At 36.7% G+C, this 24,903-nt stretch overlaps 1 protein-coding gene across 4 annotated transcripts in view; it reads right to left on the bottom strand.

Moving 5' to 3' along the window:
• Window positions 1-4,370: 4,370 nt before the first annotated feature.
• Window positions 4,371-24,903, bottom strand: part of OPA1 (OPA1 mitochondrial dynamin like GTPase) — a 56,113-nt gene continuing 35,580 nt past the window's right edge. For all 4 annotated transcript variants that reach the window (XM_074152983.1, XM_074152980.1, XM_074152981.1 and 1 more), the window contains 3 exons: window positions 24,625-24,735; window positions 6,886-6,963; window positions 4,371-6,348 (listed from right to left, as the gene is read on the bottom strand). In XM_074152983.1, coding sequence (XP_074009084.1) covers window positions 6,899-6,963; window positions 24,625-24,735 — 176 coding nt within the window. In that variant the 3' untranslated portion in view covers window positions 4,371-6,348; window positions 6,886-6,898. The remainder of the gene's footprint in view (window positions 6,349-6,885; window positions 6,964-24,624; window positions 24,736-24,903) is intronic.

Genomic DNA, 24,903 nt, shown 5'->3' with positions numbered 1-24,903 from the left:
ATCAATCCCTGAACAAACCAACCTGTCTCTCTTCAAACCGGAGAAGTGCTCTGACAGTTTCAGAGAGAGCTCTGAAATACTCCTTTGCAATCCGTTGTTGCTTAGTGTATGCTGTACTCAGCTTTCGCCTCAAGCTCAACTTCTTCCCAACTAGAACACATAACACTGGCCTGTTCAAAGGTCGTTCTTTGTTTGCTTCTTGTCTGCTCTTAAGACAGATGTTTCAAGGCACAGGAGAGGATATAAACACATGTACACTGGGGGGGGGAAGAAAAAGAAAAAAGGTGTCCAGGTGTTTAAGCAATGCCAAATGTGAAAGAATTCCAATTCGCTGCTTTCTCCTTTAATCTGGCAATTCCAAGGGACCAAGCGTGTCATGACTTGTACCCAGAGCACTTTCCGCTCGGGTGAGTTCAGACAAGGCCTGCATTAACTCCCCAACCTGCAAGAAAATTATTTGAAACAAAAGGTTCAGATATGTCCCTTTCCCTCCAACAAGCCTGGAAACAAATGGTACAGGAATGAGGTCAGAAAGGAATCATCCGCCTACCATACCCCTGAATTCATTTACCTACCTCAGAGCCCATTCAAGGAAAGGGGTGGGATGGGGAACAAGGGATGATATAAAGCAGAATGAAGCTCTGGGGTCGCTCGCTACATTACAAGATTTGACAGGCCTTTGCCAGCCTTCAGCTTCTTTGTGTCTTTCACATAATAGAGAATCACAAACTGAGCAGCCTGTGATCTGGGGGTTGCACTATTAGATGGAGCAAACCCTTTGCAAATGCTAATAGTATTGTAGCATCCTGTCAGGCAGCAACACAAAAAAGGATGTTGATTTTCACATGAACCAGAACAGACTCATTGTAAGGAAGGTTGCAATGAATGTTCCATCCCTAAACATCAAAAGCCATAGGCAACTGGCTTGTGGAGATGAGGCAAAATACTGCTTCAAATGCTCTTAAATATAGGGGGCACACTGTTACCTGAATGCTTATTTCATGAGGCCAGCAAAGAGAGAACAGCTGCTTGAAATAGAAGTGAAAATGATCTTTGGTTATGATTTCTGTAGTGAAGTAATTTCTAGATTTACAGAGGCTTTTGTTGTGTAATCTACTGTATTCCAGCAGTTTCAAAGAGATGCTCCTTTATGAACGTGCAGATTCAGTCAAGAGGAGAGTTTATGATAGTAACAGGGCACAAACAGAACGTGCTTGTCCTTTGCAGTTCTAAGGATGTGGCAGCTGTCAGTCTTGTCCAGTGATGCCCAACTCTTTTCCTGAAAAAAATTCCCTAAAATGTTAAAGATAAGAAAATGCTTAAGCTATTTCTGTTATAAAACTTATTATAAGATTCCTTGTTCGTTAAAACTTCATATCTTACCCTGTATTAGGAATGATATAATCCAAGGTGCTAATAAATGCACTGCTCTGACTAACCTTCAAGAAGTTCACTGTTGTCCTTTGGGTGAAAAACCGCAACAAAGCTCATCATGTTGGTTGTCACTACCAAGGACAGGTCAGAAATCCATTTTAAAGTCAGAATGTGAAATCACAACACAGGTTAGGACACGCTGCTGTGGAAGCCCTCTTAGACCCTACAGACTTCTAACAGCAGCAAACAGCCAGCCTTCTATCAGTGTCCTGCAACACAAACACACAATTATTTGTAGCTACACATAGTAAACAGCTTTTCAGCAGAGATGGCTAGTAATAGTTCTGGAATTGGCTCTAGAACAGCACCTAGAGCCAATTCCAGAATCAGTCTCACAACCAATAGGAGGCACTTTTCTGGACTCATCTCCAGAACCATGCCTAGAACCCCATCGAGAGTCAATTCGAGAAACACTACGATGGCTACTAGACTCAACTCTCAGCCTGATTGCCACAATCACTTCTAGAGCCACTTCTAGAAACATTTCCCCACTGACTGATGGCATCAACCCAGGAAACTTATTGAGAGTCAATTTCAGAAATGTTTCTAGAACAGTTTCTGAGGTTGGCTCTAGATTGTTTCACAAGCCATTCCAGAAGAGCTTTCAGAACTATTTCCTGAATCACTTCTACAGTCAAAACTAAAACCATGCCTGTGATTTTAAGCATTTCTTCTGTAGCAACAGCTTGGATAATTTCACCTTTTCACCTTCTGATGTGCTATAGCACTGAGGTGATGGCAGATGCAACCTCACTTGAAATCTTCACAGCAAGATGAAAGTAGTTGTTTGTTTGTTTTTATTCCCTCTTTAAGCCAATTACACAAGGCAGCAGTGACTGGAAATACAGTAGCTCAGGCTGGCATGGTAGTTTGTAATGAGAACTGTAGTCAAACCTCTACTTTGTCTCCAGGCTTTGGAAAGGGGCAGGTTTCTACTTCTGTCAATGGAGTTCTCTAGTCAGATGCTTCCTGAGGAAATCAAAGTAAAAGGAAAATACAGGAAGCTAGTTTATAAGCTGCCGTTTTTTCAAATAGCCATACATGTAAAGTTCTTGTGAGGTCCCCCCGTATGTAAGTAATCTTCACCACTGTACATCCCATCTGTACAGTGAGAAAGAACGACTGGAACATTTCCTAAAGCGCCTCAAGACCTAGAAACACATTCCAAATAGTCGAAGAACACTCACGCTGCAGCTCTGCAACACAGAGGTATCACCACAGACTTAGTTCATATGGCAACACCTTGACTGACATCAAAATATCCCACAGACATCTACGGAACCAAATCTACAAAGAACAAGAGTTCTAACTGACTCACAGGGCCCTGGGTCAGACTTGAAGATCCCATATTTCAACATTTCTCAACTGAAGTGATGAAGTCTCTTGCATCTTTTTTTTCATCCAGTTGTTAAGAACTACTAAATTACATTTAAGATACACAAAAATTTAATTGTCTAAACCTTAGCTTTGGAAATACATCATAACTCAATTTTGGTTCAAATATACTCAGACAAAAAATGGATTAATATATCCTTGATGGTGAAATACATTATTACAAACATACAGGTATGCTCAAGAACTTCATTTGACATTTTCACCTTCTAACTTAACTATGCTTGCTTTTGACTTTTACACATTTCATACAATTTTTCCATCATACACAAACATACAAGTTTTTCATCTCTCTCATGGTCTGATAACTTTGGATGAGGTTACTAGTAACCACACGGAAGAATTCTTGAATTTGAAGAAAGCACCATTTGTACCTTTTTCATGAAGAAGCAACAGAAAAACCCACTGCCATTAGTATTTAAACCTTGTCTTATAAATGTCTTATTTAATGAAAACCAGAAATATCTTACCATATCTACACGACAGTAAAGAACATTCTTTGGAAAGGCAATATCCATTTATGGAATAATTATATTCGCATTTGCTGATCCCCTCTCTAATCTCAAAACTCCACAGAAATTACAGATTAGTCTTTGCTCCTTAAAATAAATTGCTTTATGCAGAATCTGAGGGTAGTATATGTAACACAGAAAAATATCCTGAACTTGTGCAAAACAGTTTGGAATAACATACGTTTGAGTATCACATAAATATTAGAGGCAGTTCAAATAATTGTGTTTACTATCTAAAAAAATGTTGTAATAGTCAGCACATCCTTCTTATGCTGCTTAACAGAACTACAGCTAAATTACCTAGTAAGATACTCCTTACAAGCAGCAATTTTGAACTTAAGCCCACTTTTACTGTTAAGTGATACTAAACTTACTAGTGAGACAAGCACAAGTTGCCATAACTCCTTTCCTCTAATCTTAACATAAAATCCTATAAAAAACAGCATAAAATTACCTGTTGCTTATTTGTCAAGATCATTTTTGCTTTATCATGAAATCAAGTTAATGTAGAGTTATAATCCTTCACTGAACCTAACACGCCAATTTAAACTTTGTGGAGTAAATATGCAGCACCTTTGATACCATAGGTTTTTTTTTTTTTCAATTCATTTTGTAAAATTTGTCTTCATCTAAAAGAAAAAGAATGAAAAAAGAAAAAGATATATTCTTGAATTCATGGGTTGGTAAGCCGACTGCTCTATAATTCTCAAACCCATTGTCCCAGTACATGTTTATTTTAAATGCACCTGAAACTAACGCTCCATAACCAGCCTTCACTTATACTTTGAATATCAGTTGATTATTTAATCCTCTAGAGAGGTAAGCTTTCAACATAATGATTTTTCATGACATCTTTGTCTAAATGTGTTAAATGAATGATAAGGTAATCATTAATTTATATAGTAGACGATAACAGTACAGTTACCACTAACTTGGTGCTGACACAGCACTTCTGAGTCAGGTTTAATATCATTGACAGGATATTTTTTTCACAATTTAACAAATGAGAAGGCCAAAGTGACTTCTGGATTAGGTGCAATAGCACTGTGTTCAAAATCCACATTTTATTATTTCTTCAGTTACATTTTTATTCAATAAATACCTAGTTTTCATGGAGTACATCATGCTAAGTCTTAGATGAGCAGCACAGAGAAGTTGAAACTAAAACTCTAGGAACATTACACTAAGAGAGGTGAACACTGGGCCACTGGATGCGACATTTTGCAACATTTACATTACACAAGTTTCAAACAGTGATCTCTAGCTAAATGCAAAAGTTGTGGGGTGGTGGTGGTTTTTTTTGGTTGTTTTTTTTTTTTTTTTTTTTTTTTTAACAAAGAAGGATTTAACACAAGTACAGACTTATTTCACTTGCTATACAACTTTAGGACTCTGCCTTCAGAATTGTGCAAACTTACATTTCCGAAGTTATGTTCAGAGAATGATGATGACCTAAGTCATGTTTTCATTTTTCCGTTCTCAAACACTCATTTTCAGGAAGTAATTTTAAACAGAAAATCCCAAAACATTCGGTTAGATCACCTTGAAATATTTAATCTTTCAACACCATTTTATGAATAGCTCTACGTTAACTTTTTGTCCACTTGACTGAATATATGATGTCTGAACATTTGGGGAACATCTTACCAAAGTGTGTATTGTTTCATCTGAAAGCAAACAGAAACAGTATCTGTTCGAAAATGTTCAGATTCCTCTCTTTTAATTGCCACACATCAAAATCAATAGCCTTTTCAAAAGGGGAAAAATAAACCAAGGTCAATTTTAAAACATACATAACCAGACAACTGCAAAACAAACTGTTTCTTCTTCCACCCAAGTGTTCAGAAGTGTATCCAGATCATTTGCGGCAAAGTGTGGGCAGAAAAATATGGTGGTGATTAATCACCAGGCACCTACGATACAGAGCCTAGATCAGGCTTAAATTTGTCAGAAGTGACATTTCTACAGCAAAACTGAAAGGCAGTAAAAGAACGACTACTTACTATTTTTACTATACCGAATGATAGAAATCAAGTGGGACCTTGTGCATAACATTCTTATAAAAGCGATTTTGGTCTTAAGAGCAGATATTAGAAAAATGAGATTAATTGTATTTTTCCTCTTTTAGTTCAGGAGGTTGGACAAGTTGGAATTGTATGGAGTACCTTTCTACATTTCACACGCACTTGATCAAGTTACTTTGTACCTATGGTGAAGGGAGGACTTAACAAGGAAATCAGAGCCTGTGCAATCCCAGAAATGAAATGTAATCGGCTATGATTCAAGGGTAACAACATATATTAGGAAAGAACGGGTAAAAGGAACAGTTGTTGACATTATTTCCTGAGCCAAACCTTTTAAGATGTCAGTGAATACCAGCCTGTACTTTCACTTGAAAGCACTACAAGAATTGCTTGGATGGTGTCTCTCAAGAGTTTAGTAGTTTAACAAAATCCACAACTTCCTCTCAAGATCTCAATACCATGCTTTTAAATCTGCACCAGAATGATCAGAGAATGTTTCCAACACAGAGCATAACAAATACAAATTGCATTACTTAGAAGGGCATTTTAATGTACATACAAATACTAAAACTTTTTGTCAAACTCCCAGGATCATTTGCAGGCAAGAAAATGACGACAGATAAAATAATTTTATGAATCTGATCCAGCTCTACCATACAAGACAGATGCCAAAATAAAAGCTTTTGTTTTTTTCCTTTCAGGAAAAAAACCCCAAACTTAAATGTACAACTTCAGCAAACTCCCAAGCTATCTCATTGACACACAATTCAGATTCTTCTGTCATGTGCACGTAGCTTCAAAAATTAAAAGAGCAGGTGGATTTTAACTGAACTTCTCAATCCCATGAGACATTATTTTCGTTCCCCTCCATCGTTTTAGGATGCTCCCCAAAAGATAGGAAAGAGAATGGGACAAAAAAAGCCATTTCTATTCAGTCTTCTTTGTGCAAGGTATCCTGGAAAAGGCTGCATTCTTGTGTAAAGTTGCTGTTGAAACAGAAAGGAGATTGTTTTAAGACGTGTGCAAATATATGACAGCACTTAGGCTTATGTTTTTGAGAATTAAGAAAGAAACTTTGAAATTACCCACATGCAAATATTTTTGCTAACAATACACAGTGCTTTCAAGGAAAAAAAAAAGAATCAAAATGCTTTTATAGACAAGAAAAGTGTTCCCTTAATTTTGATTCCAGCTACTTATGCTTTCTTTAACAGAGATTTGTAACACACTATTTATTAAAAATAATGAACAGAGAGTAATCACATAGCCTACAGAGTTTCACAATATCTGAATAACTAGCCAGTAATTGTATTTCTACTAAATTTCATATCTGCTTGTAGCATAAAAGCTAAAGTATAGTTCTGCTTAGAAGCAAGAAGCAGCAGCAGCCAGGCACTGCAATAAAACAAAAAGGAATTTTCACAAAGTTTGTATGAAACGTGCATCTAAAAGCTATGGATAACCATTTTTTACTGGACAATGAGAAAATTGTAGCAATCTTTTTGTGATCTAAACATGATTACCTGCTTGAACAATCTACTTTTCTTGATGGAGGGCTTCTATGAAGGCTTCAAGTTTTTCCTGGATTTCACGAACTTTTTCTGGAAGAATTGAAGATCACCGTTCAGATACTTACTACTAAATTGAAGACATGCCCAGAAAGAAAAAAACAAAACAACCCAAACCTCCAAACGTGAACAAAACTAATGCTGTCATCAATATTACCCTATGTATTTAGTTTCTTAATTACCAAGATTTCGAACATCTTTCTACATGAGAACTTCTACAAACTTATTTTATGATTATCACGCTGATTTAGTAATTTGAAAGTTTACCAAAGCAATCCAATACTAGAAGTGTTGCATTTCAAAAACCTGAAGTTTCCATTAGATGGTGCAGAGCAGAACTACTGTACACCTGTTACGTATAACATTTAACCAAATATCTTTATTCTCCATAGGAAGTGTCACAAACACCACTAATCATTCTAAAAAAGAGCTGAAAGCTACTGCCCTTTCAGCAGTGAGAATTTCAGGGAACTAAACGTCAATATTCAAGACACCTATTCAAAAGGGCAGGCACAATGTTAAGAATGCTTAAAACTTGCACTTTAATTCCTTGCGTTTCAGTAGGAACCAGATGGATGTGGGCAGAATCTTATTTTATAAAAATATTGAAGCTGGGACTTTCTTTCTCTACAAAAACACAACTTGTACACAACTACAAATAGTTACTAAGAAGGAAGAGGCAACATTGGGAAAAATTCAGGGGTTTAGGCATTTTTCCCACTCTTTTCTCAACTCCATACAACACTTGTCATCGTATAACCTATTTGATTTATTAAATTGCTTATGAAGCATGATTTAGAACATGCTGGAATCCAAAGCCTGTGAGATTTCCTGCTTCTCTCTTACCACATCCTCATTTGAAGCTCCTTCTATGTGTGATTAGAGCCATGAAAAACACACACTTCAGAAATACGAAGGAACAGGGGGAGAGCAGTAGGATAGACAAAAATAAGTTAGATGGGCATAAACACAATTTTTTTTCCATGCTAAAAATACTATTGGATTAAAGTCATAGGTACCCTTGTATGAGACAAAGGTTTGAGCTTTTTTTTTTTTAAAAAAAATTTTCTTCTCTGTAGCAACACCGTATGTTATAAACTTGCTTTGTTGAGCTGAAATAACAGCAAAAGAAAAACAAAACAATCAGCATTAAATGGGATACATAAGCATAAGAGGAAAAAAAACCCCAAACCCTCCAAAGAGAATGCTCTAAGAAGGTAGCTAAGAGAGCTAAACGTTTCATCCAGTAACAAGGTGACAATCCTTAGACAGTTACGAAATTCATTTTAGAGCAATAATGAGAAAAACCTCAACAAAACCCTGTAGTCCTGTTGTAACAGCAGTACAGAATTTCAGTTAGCATTTGAAATAAAATATGGAAAGTAGCCTGCATGAGGATGAAGAAATCTCAAACTCGTATCTTTATCATACAATTCTCAGGTGACGAAGGGGAGGCCACTTATACTTTCAACACTTCAGTGTCCTCTTCCCCAGTGGTGCTTATCTACAAACGCAGATGTACAGTGAGCCTGAATCGCACTCTGGGTTCTCAAGCAAACACCGAAAGAACTGTCTTGAATTTCAGTTGATTTTGTTTTTTTAAAGTACGTTGATATTAAATGAAGCTTACAGTCAGTGTGAGGAAAAAAGCTGTATCTTGAAAGTTAAGAAACAGCTGATTTCTACCAGGAAAATAAATAATAAATTAAAAGAAATCCTCAGCAGAGAGAATCTTTGAAAGCCACCAATGAAAAAAAAAAGTCCCATGATCACTTCTCCTTACTAAGCACATTCAAAGTATCTTCATTACTATCTTTTTTTTTTAAAAAAAAAAAAAGTATTGTTTGCCTGTCAGTATATAAACCTCTTGTGTATAATGAAAACATTAATTCTATGGCATTTATTTAGGCAACTACTTAGCTCGGCTTTCAATACTGATGCTCTGTGTATGTTTACAAAATTAACCTTTGAAATAATGTCCTATTATCTTGGACAGAGTTGACATTTTTGGAAATTATTAATCCTGGACCTGACTCTCCAAAATGAGCACCAGTTGCCAGTGATAACTGGAGATTAGATCTCATGACCCAGATGATCTCTTTCAATAGCTTTATTTTTGATGTGGATTTTTCTTTTTTAATTGCTACATGCTTTCCCCAAGTATGTTCTTTATATTGATCAAGCCATTAGACTCAGTGAAAGCAGCCAGATTTAGCAGTATTAAATGCAAATATTTTCCCTTCTCAACCTCTTGCTAATGAAATATTCCAGTCCTGAAAATTAATAGCATCAGCAAAAATCTATAACTATTATTTCACCCTTAAAAAAAGGTTTGTGCCAACAAAATCTATTTTAATTTTCTGATTAGGGCATATTAAAATAACAGGATAGCAAATATGGATTCCACCAGAATATACTGAATCAGCTGTGTTTGCTCAAGAGAACAGACATACTAAAATTGCCTCCATATTATGTGCACTTTATTAGTTTTTATACTTGGACTGAATTGAAATGATTGCTTAACTGTAATAATTATGAGGTCTTGAGGTAAGTTAATACTTTGAAAAAACATGCTGGCTATTCTTAAAAAAAGAACAGTTACAATGACTGCCAAATAGCTGCAATTATTCATTCTCTGCCCTGTATTCTTTGCAGTAGTAAAGGCTTTTGCAGCAGCGGACCCCAGCCAACCCGTACCATTTCCCCCCCAAGTCCCTTCTGTAGCACAGAGCAGCAGTCTCCTAAATGGGTTTACTTTTTAAATAGGCTAATGGCAGAGTTACGCATTTACACAACACTAATCTTAATAAACCAGTAAATATAAATGCTCGGGCAGAACTCTTCTAACGAGTGCAAGTGCAGGGTTTGCAATTCTGGGATAACTGCCCATAGCTTCATCAGCACATGTGACACTGCATTTGGAACAACAATTAATTGTTACAATTCAAGTCAGATTTTACCCATCTTTCTTTGGGGAAGTTTTCTCTGTGAAACACACAAGCTGTGTACCCACATTTGCAAGGTTTTGGTTGATGCTTACATCAAAATATTAGTGACATACACTTGTAAATTACAGCATATTTTATTTTCAGGAAGGTTTATAAACATACCAAACCCCAGAACATAACTTGGGTTTCAGATAAGAATACTTAGTATATAAGTAAATTGAGGGACAGACAAAGGTGACCTGTTGCTCTTTCTAGATTTTGCGATACTGTGGTTTTTTCCATGTACAAGCAGAAGCACCCAGCTTACTAGCAAATTATTTTTGTAACAGGTTGAACCACCGCAGCACAGTTACACAATGCACCAGTATGATAGAAGGCTGTTATAGTACTACACTCTCATTATACAGTACTGCAGAAGTTTAAATCATAGAATATGTACTATTGTTGGATTCTAGAAAGAAGATGTCATCTTTGGTAGTTTTAACGCAGACCTGAAGTTAAAAATACATAATTCTTCCAGCATCTGGTAAACAGTGATCAAAAAATCAAATGAAATCAATGAATAACTGTAACTAAACCCTTGTTTCCATCTTTAGAACAGTAAAATTCAGAGGCCTAGGGGCAATGAATGGCTATTCTACTTCCCATTTACCCTGTGTTTACCTAAAAGATAAGCTAGTTCATACATCAACTCATTATGCCCCTTGATCTGGTAATGAATATTCCCATAATCCTCCCTCCATATCCCATAAAACTTCACTGACAGAATGAGGAAATTCTTTATTCAGAGGTCTTGAGATCCCCATTCATGCTCAGTCTCTCCTTATCTCCATATGAAATGACAGTGCTATCCACTCATTTTCTTTTCATTAATCTTGTGATCCTAAATCTAAAAGGCTCAAAACCAGACTAATTGATCTGTAATTAGGATTTGGATACGTTGCAAACACAGAAAGATGCAGGCACAGAAAGTTTGCTTTTCCTAATATCATAAGCCGGTCAGAAGGAAAACCCCTGAAACACCGAGTCTTAGAAGGAGTGTTTGCTTACTGATTGCTGCCTTAGGTAGTCAAGCTTACCTACTAATTAACAGTACAGAAGCTGGGGAATCACTGATAAAATGATAAAGCTAAAGTAAGTTATCAAATGAATCTCCTGAGGTAAGGCTAAATAATCTCAAAATAGTATTAAACACAAATTACAAAAGGAAAGTATGTTACTGATTTATTTCAACCATGCTCTAAGTAGCAAGAAAAAGTTTTTTTATATATTTTCTAACTGCATTAATTGGTTTAATAAAAGATGTGGCCTCTGCTCACAAGCCCCAACTTGCTTATGCTTCTGAAGATAAATTAATTTTGAGACATTCAAATCATACATACTTACCTGTAAAACCCCAATGGTTTTAGCACGGAATTTTAAGTGTTCATGTCTGTCTGCGCCACAACAGGGAGAAAATCGCACAAGTACTGTAGGCAAATCAAAAAGCTTTCCCTTTCCCTGTTTCCAAAGTTGCCCATATGACATCAATTTTCAGGTGCAGCATCAAGAAAAACTGTAAAAATCTTTCTGGACACAGATCCATCTTTATTTTGTACTTTGATGAAAATTACATCATGCAAAAACAACGATAAAAATGTGTTAATACCTCATTATAAATCCTCCTGTTCTACATTAAAGTGATTTCTACCTCCAACTGATGTTTACATGGCTTTGATATTTGAAAGCTCATGGTTGTTTCTCCTTTTGCTCTGGATTGTGCTAAGACTTTAGTCCCCCCTTTGTTTTTTTTCTTTTTTAATCTTCCTTCCTTTCTTAATCCCTTCCTTGCCTATAAACATTCTCACTGCTTGCTGTGCTACTTCTATGTTATGGTTAATTAACCATAGAGGCAGAAATGTTGAATTTACTGCTGTGAATGCATCATCTTTCCTCTAATAAAAAGGAATGCCCAGTCTGTAGTCAGATTTCAGCAGGATGCCCAGAAGCACACCATTAAAAACTGGAAATGCCGATCTACAGTTTCCTATTGAAAGTCAAATTTTAGCTTAGGGCTACCTAAAACACAAACCCCATAGTTGTATATAACCCCCTACAAACAGTCACGTGGAGAAGCGCATGTGCATGGGAAAATAAAATCATCTCTTCCAAGTTCTGCCTTTTATACCATATTCCTGGATATTGTAAGGGCCACGCAAAAGCTTTACTTTTTGCTGAAAAAGTATGAGGCAGCACGCTCACGGCCACTCCAAATAATGTCCCTGAAAGCAAACTTTACACCCACGGTTACAAGACCTGCATCAACATGCTTTCTCGTGTCGCACACAACCACAGCCTAACAGCTACTGTAATTTACTGATCATTGCAGGGTCACGTCCTGCTGAATTTTAGAAAATCCTTTGAAACTACCTGTGGCATTTTTTGCCAGTTTCCTCTTGTTCACATACCATATTTTCCTCCAGATGAGGCCAAGAGGCAAGCTAAAGTTCCAAGATAAAAAAAAAAAGGCAAAAAAAAAAAAGGCAAAACCACCCAGGCTGCCCTTAAAGAGACAGAACATCAATTATCAGCTGCAAAGACAGATTTATAAGTAGAGGGCCCCCTCTGTTCCTTTAAGGCTGCAAAACAGATGGGAAGTGAATGGACAGTCAAAGGGTCAAGAAAACACATGGGAGGTGCTGCTTGTCTGCTGTACGTATGTTCCCAGCATAAGAAAGAGGTCAAGATTGTAACTGCATGGCTGGGTGCTGGAAAGGCCTCTTTAAGCTGTTACAAAGACAAACGCTGTTCCTCATCCTGCTGTCAAACTGCTATAAATACTGGTTTGTCAAGAGAGTCAGCAGCTAAAAGTTTTTTTAAAAAAGGCTGAGCAGGAGGATGAATCATGTGAATGATTCTTAAACAATTAGCTCATTAGTGTAATAAAAGCACTGCAGAGCCCTGAAAAGTTTAAATGGAATTTATAATAGTTCATGTAGTAAATCCATGAATCATTAAAAATAGACAGCCTTTAAAATGCAAGCTTACAGAAAATAGCTAGCATACTCTTTAGCTACTGGTACTTAGATGGAATGAAGATGCCAACTGATGCTACATCATAGTAGCCTTCCTTTATTGTTACAAAATATTTCTTTTATGTATTGCAATCTATAATGAGCCTTGAATTTGCAGCCAGTTCAATTGAGTTCTTTCTATAAATTCCAACTTCAAAGTGCACTCACTGGAATGGCATAATTATGATACAAACTGTCGTAAATAACTTTATAAATCATGCTTCCCCTCTCAGACATATAAAGCTAGACATCCACCTTTATATTCACCAGACCTACTGACAACTTTCTGCTTGCCTTAAATCCCTTTCCCATCCTCGGAGAAAAGGTATTTTAATCTAAGCAACATCTAGAATACCTGTGCTTCAGTTATCAGTTCCAGAAAGACAATGAGAAGGACAGGGATATGCTCTAACTATCCAAGTGCAGAGGTGAGATGCTTTCACTATTAAATAGATGAAGACAGGATTTCAGCATCCTCTCATAAAAAAATATTTTAAACCCTAGAAGAAGACAAGGTGCTTAACATATTGTTTTAGTATCACAATTAAAATCTCCAAGGGTCAGTCAACATATCAATTTCATGGATATGAGTTCATCAACAAGTGCCTGCTGGTGACCTGGTTGAAAATCTCCTTTTGCAAACAGGAAAACACATCAAGGAGCCTGTTTTCTACAAAGATATATATGTGTACATTTTTTCTTTTCCCTGTTGTAGGAGAATTCACCTCGAATAAAGGAAAAGATCACCTCCAGATTGCATATTTAGCCTGCTGTAGAAACACAGTAAGAATCTTAGTCTTAAGTCATTTTAGACAGAACAAAAATAAAAATCACAGCTGCCATCACTCACTGAAGTAACTTTTGTTACAAGTATTAATATCATATTAATTATTAATCTCTGCACATCGTATCTAGCAAAGCTATCAGCTGCCTATACAAAACAGTATCACCTTTATTTCAGACTAAAGATAATCAGGAAGCAGTAGAAGAGAGCTTGTCTGAAAACACTTCAGCTATTTTTACAAGATATTGAGCATTGGAACATCATTTTAGCATTACTAATAACACTTTTTAGAACCAGAAACAGGAATTGTGCATTGTGCTAATGAAATTGTAGATTACTAATCAATCAATGTCTTGACCTATAGCTGCCCCAGATTCACAAGCGAGACCTCTGCAGCTTAATGAAACAGCTTTGGCCACACGTTTCCCCCTCCTCAGTGGAAGAGAACAGAAGCTGTCTGTATTTCTCGGCGCGGTCCCCGGGGCTCTCAGGCTGGCAGGCACCACGTCTTTCTGTCTCCGACACAGCACATGAGAAGTGAGGTACAGAGCTGGAGCAAAACTGACAACTATACAGACTACTGATGACTTTATACAAGATACATTTCTATGGGCTATAACACATCGGTCCCCCTTGTCTACAGAAAAGTAAATATTGTCAAATCTTAATACAAACTAATACACATTTCTATACTGCCATTAAGTTTAGCTTAAGGTACAAACGATTATTAATCTATATTAAGCTGCAAGTTTATGAGAGTCACGATGGCTGCAATAGCAAGATAGGACTTGGTCATCTTTCAGCCCTCTGTCTCTACCTTACAGTTTTAATTAAAACTATTCTAATAACAATCTTTCAACAGAATTTAGCTGTGCCGCTCACTGGACAGCTAGAAGGAGCTTAGTAGCAGAATGACAAGGCAACCTCGTAAAACAGACTCACATCCTGAATCAGACTTACGGACGCAAAGAGATTCAATTTCAAACTCAAAACAGTTTAGCTAGAATGAATCAGAACATAATGATGCTCACTGTTTTTGGCAGAATTAGTGAAAAGTATAAAGGAAAACCAGAACTATTACCCAATAACTCATCCAGTGATGTAAAAAAAACCACAGATTTTTTCTTATACAGAAAGGACATATATAGCCATTAAAGTAAATTACTTATATAAAGGCTACTGGAACTTTTAAGACTATAAAACTATAAAGAGACATAAGAAGTAACTGATATATGTTGGTTCTCTACCCAAAATGAAGCATTCTCAATGGTCAGCTAGATAATAACCTAATATGCTATCAGGACTATTTATCTGAAAGTCTCTCTAAAATATGATGTCAGAAAATGAAATGGTGATGAGATTATTATTATGATCTAAAAATTTATAAGCTTATTTTTGATAGTCAGAAACTTAAGTCATCATGCCCTGAAGAAAAAAAAAAAAAAAAAGGTATTTATTTTTTCTTAGTTTGTTATCATTCCCAGCTGAACCTACTTCCTTCTCTTTTGTTTTTCCAAACTGGAAGAAAAGTGGAGTCCACTACAATGTTAACAATGTGTAACATACACAACACTGACTTTTCCAACTTTTGGAAACATGAAAGTTACAATCCACAGCTCCATACTAGTTCAAAACAAACACACACATTGGTTAGTTTAAAAATTTGCATTTATAGAAATAGTAATCTCTCCAAAATAAGTACTTACTTAAATTTTGATTAATAGGTACCCTTGTAAGCAACCAAGACTAAAAAGAAAATAGCATCCAATTAGATGTTTTGATCCTTGCATCATTAAGGAAATTTTAGGAAAAAAATTAAAATTTGGCAGACAACAAGAATGATGCTCAAATAAAGAGACATGGGTCTACGGTAAGATTAACAAGCATTAAATATGTCATTACTCATGTAGCAGTTTATCATTATTTTTCCATGTCAACTTTAAGTGATAGGCTTCGCTTAGTCAGTGACAAATGTGCTGAACTCTGTAAGGATCCATTTTAGAACCTGGACATCAGTGCCTAACTCTTCATCAATAACTTCAAGAAATCACAGCAGACAGACTTTGGTCATCTGGGATTCTTAAGTTAAGTAAACCATCACTCCATCACAGGAGGTTTACAAGTGATGTATGTTCTCCCTTGAGGATCACTTCCCTCTCTGAGAAGATGCAGCTTTTTAAAGCACTTTCTGCCATGACAGAAAGCAGGAACTACCTTATCTGCACTTTGACACACACTGTCCTACACATTCTTTCGGTTTTAATTCATTAGTTTCGTGCAGCTGCCCCAAAACTCAAGAGAGGAAAAAAAAATAAGATACCCCTTAAACATTCAACCTGTGTCATTCATTTCAAAGGACACTTGCTTGGGAAATTTCAGAAGTTATCTACACGAAATTAAAAACATGATGATCATGCAAAAATTATTTTGCATTCTAACAGAGTACCAGAAAGTTAGCAAATCTACTAAAACTAGTGGCACACGCTGTTGTTGACTTGCTCATGCTCAAAAGGTAGGAAAAATTGAAGACACAACCTCACAGATTGATTCCAAGCACGTTGCCCCCTGATATCCTGCACCACAGAGCACCAGGACCTCTACAGAGCTCCAAGGGAGCACAGGAGTCAGACTGCCACCAGCACACTGGTGACACCAGCACAAGCCTGAACTCGTTAGACACAGATGGCCCACACAAGCACTTTATTTGACTGACTGAGACCTGGGCAACCAAATCTCTTGACAACCAGCCCCTGATAAGATGCAGGCCATATTAATGCCCTGGGATAAGCTGCTGGCAGGGGACAGTGAAGACAGCAGACCGTGCACACACTCATCAGAAGTCGGAGATGTGTTTGGTGATCCCCAGAGGGAAACACCCCCAAAACCTCTTCTGGTGTAACCTTCTACCAACCTAGGATCCGACTATAACTGTGTGCTCCTCACTGCTATGACCAGCTGAAAGGAGCGAAGCAAGACAGCTGCCACTTCTATCAGTTGTCTCACAACTATGAAGTGACCACATTTTTACTTATGTGACTTCTAAAACTCCAATATTTAGGCACAAGAGCACAAACTAACTGTAATTCTGCACAATAAAATTACCGCTCCATTTCAATTTCTGAGGATGCTTTCCTCTTTACCATGACTGTCTTTGAGCGGCAGAGGTGACACCTGGGCTCTACATTCAAATAGCTTCAGAATTGTGCCTTTTTCCCCCCTGTATCTTGTAAACACCAAACCCCACATTAGTTCTGAACAACCACCTTAAGGATCGATTTAAAGACTATTAACCGCTGCCTTTGGAGCCATTTTGTCTGCCTCTGGTTTCTAAGGGAAAATTACCAAAGAATTTGCTTATTTGAGAGAAGATCTTTCCCCCTGCAGCTGAGCTTTGCCCCTATGAAATGCTGTTGTGACCTTATAAAAAAGTTGAAGCTCACAATAGAAGAGAAAATGGAAGAAAGGGCTTTAGAAAGCCAAGTCAAAGCATGATTTTAAGGAGCATATGTAATCAACAATGTCACGTAGGACAGAAGTCAAATCCAAATAGTGTTGATAGTCATCTCAAGGGACAGAAATTTAATTAGGCTACAGTAATGACCACAATATAGGAATAGTTTCACACATTTTTATTCTGCAGCTAACAGCAATGAAAGGAAAAAAAAAAAAAGTAACCACAGAGCAAGTTATTACCTGGAAAGTACTGCTCACAGACTTTATCCCCAACTTTGCATAAATGCATAACAAAAAAGGAGACTGGCTTGGATTTAAATCAGTTTGTTATATACAACAGACATGACAGAGCCCACTCAGCTTAGCCAAATACATCACAGGAATTCCAGATCCTGATTCAGCAACTTGCATATGGAAGTACCCACCTTAGCTAACATTAGCTCCATCGAAACAGAGAGTTTATTATATGCATACATGATATTAAATGATTAATGCTCAAAGTTTGCAAAAGTTTTATATTCAACACTAATTGATTCAACACGAGAAAAAGTAAGTTTGGAATTTAATGCAGTGACTTTAAAGCCATGACTTTAGATATAAAACTGGAAAGTATTTTACTGTAACATGGGTTTATTTAGTTTTTATATGTTTCAGTCTTTACAAGAAAATAATTAAGTTCTGCAAACTGTTATATTTCATACCTTACAAATGTATGACAGAATTTTAACAAATGGCCCTAAGCAATCTTTTCTTCATGTGAGGGCTCACTTCTCAAGAGTTTCAAAAAGCTTTTGTGGAGTAGGAAGTCTCAGCGAGCCCATGCCACCTGCACAGGTGTCAGTATTACTGACAAACGAACACTGAGGCGCACCCCTTCACATTCATACCTAGCAATTTCAGGATCAAGTTTCCACAGGCATTCCTGCAAGTCTCTTCCCACCTCCTGCCAGTGACTCTCCCTGTATAAATGCACATGGTTTTACTTACAATTTGGTGAAGTTTTAGGCTTTCTTTAACTTGTGAGGAAACAGGATATTAGATGAATAGTATGCTGACCTAGGAAAGATGCTTTGCATGTATTATCTTTTTACATGTTTATCCTATGCACCTAAAAGACGCCTTTGCAACATTCATAGTTTAGCTGTTTAAAAGGAATAAAGGAGAAGAAATAAGTGAAGACAGAGAATGTGTATTTCCTCAAGCTCTGTGAAACTTCATCTCTAGTGAAGTCAACGGCAAAGCTCCTGCTGATTGCCTGAAGCTAGGATTCACCTTAAGTATTCAATGTACATGTGCACCCCCTAGCGTGTTTTAAACACTACTCCAATATGAACATACGTAGCTTGGGTTTAGGATAAGACACTGGAAGATCTAATTTTCTTTCCAGAATGATTAAAGCATTCAGTTCAGAACATTTTTTTAGTAACAAAGATTACTAAATTAATACTTTCCATGCCGTTGCCAGTGAGAAATGTGTAACTGAGAAAAAGTGACCATGCCTTACAATCTTCACAAATTATGTGTCATACAAACACACAAAAAACAGAGTGGAAAACAAGAAGGACAAGGCTAGACAAGTGCATCTTCCTCTCATAGGAAAAAAAACTGAGCATCCAAGAAACCAGTGCCCACTGCCTAAGCCATGCTCACGCATCAAAACCCAAGAAAAAGTAACCACTGAGGGGAAGGCTTGGCACCAGCCCCGCTGCCGGCTCATCCTCCCCGCTTCTCCTATGAAGGCCATTCATTCATTGCCATCTTGTGTTGGAAAGTTGTACGGCAACTTAATTACTGTACAGCGTTCACACTACTGAGGAAGTTTGCTTTGGCCCTTTACATAAAAAGAGCAAGTCCAGCTGGGTGGAATTCTGGAAACAATTCGGTACTTCTGGGAAGCTTCTCAGTGGGAGCTCAACATTAAAAAAAAAACAAACCAAAACAAAAACAAACCACCTCCCCCCATTTTAAAATACATTTAAAATGTAAAAACTTTCAGTAAGTTCAGAGGGAGCCTGAATGAACGTTCAATGTCAGTCACTTCAGAGAAGTTAAACACGAATACAGGAGAAAACAGTATGAACTAGTAAATACTATAAAAGATTACTGATAGAATTAAAGGATATCTACTGACTGATCCATCTTCTAAAGCTACTGTAGAAACAAAGGGTAATTAATATTTTAAAAAAGAGAAAGTGGAAAAGCTTTGTGTACAGCTACACACACCTGTGCATAACACTGCTATAGGCATTTGAAGGGACCGATCATTAGATACCAGATTTTTTGCTCCAGCCACAAGCAGCACCTTAAAGCCTGCAATACAAACAGCACAGTCCTGACAAGAGGCGTTTTTATGAGTGGAAATTCTCCTTTTAAAATAATAAATTTTACCACTGTACTCTTAGCTCCCTCTACCCCATTTTACTTTTTACATAACCTAGCACATGGTATATTGAAGATGATTTAACTAAGCATATAGTAAAATACTAAGTTGTATTGTAAGAATATCAAGTTTCAAAACAAAATATTTTGTCCTTCATCAATGAGCACCATCAAGATGCATGTGCCAACTGGAAAGTAAACAGTTGTTCCTGTTGCTGATGAGGCTATCCAAGGCAGGGTGAAAGACCTGGGTAAGTTCACCAAAGTTGTCCGTTGGCTGAAGAACTTTGACATAAATAATGCACCAGAGTTGTGCGGGAGGTTGTAAACAACTGCATTAAAACAGGTTCCTGCCGATTGCTCAATGTGCCCGAAGCACCCAGTTAGATACTTAAGAGACAGGCAGCAATTTCCTCTTGTTCCTGCATTCTCAGCAAAACAATAAACGTATCTCAACTGTACCTACAGTTTAAAAACATGGCATGGAAAGTGACTAGGCTGATGGGCTCTGAACTGGCTGTTACTTCTCATAACAAGAACTTGGAGTCCCAGCAGAGTCCAGTGCAGCCGTCGGCTCATCACTCAGTGGCAGGCAAAAAAGGAAAAGGACTAAAAGGAATTACTGTAAAAAGACCAGATTAAAAAACACAAAGCGTCATAATGCAACTGTATAAATCCATAATGCAGATACCTTTTGAATATTGTGTGCAGTTCTGCTCTTTCATCTCAAAAAGGGTTTAGTAGAACTAAAAATGGGGAAAAGAGTGTCAAGGCTAATTGAAGCTGTAAATCAGCGTCCTTGCAAGGAGCAACTACACAGATGAGAACTTTTCAAGTCAGGAAAAAGAAGAACAAGTGCGGGGAGCATAAACATCTATGAAGTCATGAAAGGCAAAAAAAAAAAATGAATAGAGAAAGATTACCGAATGTTTTTCACAGTGCAAGAACTAAGGAGAACCAAATGAAACTGGCAGGTGGCTCAAAAACAAACAAAAGGAAGTACTTTTTCACACAATGTGTAGTTAAACTCTGGAACTAATTGCCACAGGATGTTGCAGATGCCAGAGTTTACATGAGTTCAAAAAGCAATTAGAGAAATTCACAGGAGGAAAAAAAATAATCCATGAATGGCTATTAATCACAAAGGTATTACCTCAGGATTAGGAAATCTTGGAACCACAGATTGCTAGACGAGAGCGTGTAGCAGGCAAGTACTACTGTATGTTTAACTTCCCTTAAGTTGTTCTCTAAGTCCCCATGCCTGCTCACTGCCAGGGTCAGGATGCTGGGATACACCAACCACAGGCCTCTTTCAGTAGAGGTATTCTTATGGATTGATTGCGTTTTAGGACATTTTTTAATTCACTTTTTCCAATTCAGCTATTCATCCTCAGCTGCACCCCTTTTTGTATCTTATGATCCCTTCCTTCCAGATGGTCTCTAGTCCTAGGGCTTCTTTATTTCCATAAACTTAGTAATTGTTCACTGGTACAAGTATCATGATGATACTTACGATAAGGAATACATTTACATGACATTTAAAGCCTATTTTTGAAGAAAAAGTAGCCTTCAGTACATTACAAAATACGTAATTTGTTAGAAACCGTTCAACAGATCTGTTTACATTCTTTAAAATATCTAGAATAAAACTAGAGAAGTAAACACTGAGAAGTAGCAAGACTCAGGACCTAAAGGTTATCAAGGTTCATTCATATTAGGGTTAAAATACCATTCATGGCTGTAGAACACAGATAACAATCTGCTCAAATAAATTTTGAGTCTTATACAAGCTTTAATTATGAGGCTGGATCACCCACGTTAGAAACAGTTTGACATCAACCAGTATCCTGAACAAACAATAAAACAGTTGCAGCGCTTCAGCATTAAAAGACAGATGTAACAGAAGTGACACAGTGTTGCTGTATCATCAGCATCAAGAAGAAGTGTCACAACCTCAGGTATATAAATAATTTAGATTTGCAAGTACATTTTCCAATCAAAAAGTGAATCCCAGCCTCATATTTACAAATTTAGACTGGAAATTAAAAGACTGTTTGTAACCAGAGGAATGACATCCTGGAACATGTTTTCAGTATGAATAATGAGCCCCAAAAAGTTAATGGATTTAAAGATGGAGCTCAAAATAGGTGAATGAGCTGGGTTATATAAACACAGCTGCCTGGAACACAGAGAGACCAGACTTCATGATTCAGGAGATCACTTCCATTCCAAATTAAAATACAAATACTTTATGAATGTGTTGTGGGAGTCAGGATTTTTTTTTCCTTTTCATCACTAAATGCTGAAAGATGGAAATCACTTGTACAGCCATCTGAGAGTTCAATGCTCTATGCTATCTAAGTCTGTCTTGGGAGTACAAAAAAACCTTGCACCACAGAAAAGGGCTCTATTCACTAAGGGACAGGCAAAGAAATCCTTTTCCTGTCACTTGCTCATAAAAATTGTAACCTCTTAGCAATAAAAGCATGCAGAAAGTAAAGAGAACATTGCTGATTTGACTACAGAGCTAAGCAGTGAAAGTTTTAAAATCTTCCCATAGGTACAATAAAGCAGAACATGTCATCATACATCGTTTTGTACTGAATAACAGTCATTTCTTTAGAATAATGCATGTGGAATCTGCGACCTCCTCAGTCTAAAGAAATACAGTGCTTTGATGGTGTTTTCGCTACATATAATTTATTAAATGCATACTACACACTTGAAGCATATATACTAGAGACACCCAGAATTATAAGCACTCAGCCAGGCTGCTCTTACACATCCAGTCTTTATAAAGTAATGACCCCAGCTGTTAGTGCTGTGAAATGGGATGTTATTCCTGATGCTGGTGAGAAGTAAAATTGACAACAGAAAAATTCCAAGTCGATTTCAATGCAAAATAAAGACAGATTAACTTAAACATTACGTATTTGCTTGCGCTCCTTTACGTTGTTTTGAAACACAGAATATTTAAGGATAAATCAAAAGCACTAAGTTTCACTCTATACCAGTATTTGCTTAGGAAAAAAAATTTAACTTTCAGCATCAAAGCAAGAAAGCAAGCAGCACTGCTCACTAACAAAAGGAGATAACTTTCTCACTAAATATCTGTGTCTCACTAGCAGGCTAATACTAGTTTTACTTCAATATATACAGAGAGAAAGGAGAAAGCCTTATTTTGTAAAACACATTCCACCCACTCTAAAAGAATGGTTCCATGAGGGCTGATAGAGGGTTTCAAAAGCAACACAGGATGTTTGGAGGGACTTATGAACCTATCATAAAAATTACATAGTCACACCAGCTGTTTCAGAGACCAGTCGAAAAAAACCAGACAATTAGCCTAAATTCACTAAAACTCCTACTCACAATTCCAAAATATCATAGCAACACTTTCTAAAGGACAACAAATATCATAACTGATTGGCATTTTAATAACAATATTCCAATAATAAGATATTACTTCCAATGTAACCAAATCGGCACTATTAAAAATAAATCCTTAAAGATTTTGAGTTTATTGAACAAAAAACATTTGTTTTATGTGGCATTTTGGATATAAAAAATGGAAGACAATTCATACTTTGGAAACTAAGAGCAATTGAAGGCTTGTCTGTCCCACTGAACCCTGGATATCAGAACACTGCTAAATAAAAGAAACACTGACCGCAGCTCTAGTTTATTCTGAGTTAAATATCCAAAGTAGTATTTTAGGAGAAGATTAGTTTCCACAAACACAAAATAAAGGTCTAGGAAGAAAGGTTACCTGTGATGTCAACATGCAGGTATTTATATATCCACATATATATATCTTACTTATCACAAGCTTTTTTTGTTTTCCCTTTTGCCCAGCATTGTATTTTCCCCTACCAGTCTAGGAGTACAGCTGGGGTTTAAGCGGAATTCTCAGGGAACAATAGCAGAATGCTGCCAAAAACCCAACAATGTATGTGCAAGACCAATCCCTATCGGCTAAAAGTCAGTCTAAACCTTATTGGATGTGCGGGTAGACAACAGTAGTATCACCTCAGCCTGGATTGTCCCCTTAAAAAACTTTCACTGCTTAAAATCTTACTATATTAACCACAAAACCCCTCAAGGCTGAGTGACTCCAAGCATTAAACTACTGTAATCCTTCTGGAAGGTTAAATCTGATAGATTTTCTTCCTTTTTAAATCTCAAAACGGTCATCTCAGCTTAATAAGCACAACATATCAGATCTTCACGTCTGACAGGTTTTGTTTCTGTATATATGGCCTAAAATGAGCTAGCCAGTAAGTCACAGGCATTTCCAGGTAATCTGCATTAAAAGTTAGTATTATCTGTGGGAAGGCCGCGTATTTTTCCCAATAATTAAAATAAGATGGGATCAAAACCTCCTTATACAGTCAAGACTGAATGACCCAGAGATAGGTCTCTGAGGTGTGGATTAACCATGCTGTACTAGAAAAACCAAGAACAACCCTTTACAATATTACTTTGTTTTAACTACATTTTTCAATATACTGATGCAATATATTTATATCAGTGAATTTACACCTAGTGTAAATTACATTGGTTTATAACACTATACGACTCAGTCACCTTTGAATCAGGTATTTAAGAAGAATTGTATCGTATTTAAGAAGAATTGTATCGTATTTAAGAAGAATTGTATCGTATTTAAGAAGAATTGTATCGTATTTAAGAAGAATTGTATCGTATTTAAGAAGAATTGTATCGTATTTAAGAAGAATTGTATCGTATTTAAGAAAAATTGTATCGTATTTAAGAAAAATTGTATCGTATTTAAGAAAAATTGTATCGTATTTAAGAAAAATTGTATCGTATTTAAGAAAAATTGTATCGTATTTAAGAAAAATTGTATCGTATTTAAGAAAAATTGTATCGTATTTAAGAAAAATTGTATCGTATTTAAGAAAAATTGTATCGTATTTAAGAAAAATTGTGTTTGTGGTATTAATTAAATGCTAGCACATGAACAACCCATATCACATTAAATGTTCTCAAGGACAGTGGTCAGAATTTGCTTCATTTGAAGCTAGTTCCAAAACACAATGGAGTAGGTACTTACTGAGATCCTCTGCCAGTTGGACCCTCTTGCCAGTTAGGAGCTTCACCTTTTTGTCATTGTCCTCAGCAAAATCTTCAAGCACTTCTTTTACATTCTTCTCCAAGCGCCTTACTGTAAAAAGCCCAAAACAACAAACCAACCAAAAAGAAAAAAAAAAAAAGAGTGAGTGGTAACACTTTTGCACCTGTACTTTTGGGAGGTCTGTGGGAGACATAGTATATGTTACCAGACTAATCCGGTTGAGAGAAGGCAAACTTCTGAACACAAACCTCTTGTTTT

Source organism: Numenius arquata, chromosome 9, assembly GCF_964106895.1.
Source record: "Numenius arquata chromosome 9, bNumArq3.hap1.1, whole genome shotgun sequence".
Lineage (NCBI taxonomy): Eukaryota > Metazoa > Chordata > Aves > Charadriiformes > Scolopacidae > Numenius > Numenius arquata.
Note: the sequence above shows the minus strand (reverse complement) of the source record. Positions and strands in the feature narration are given on the sequence as shown.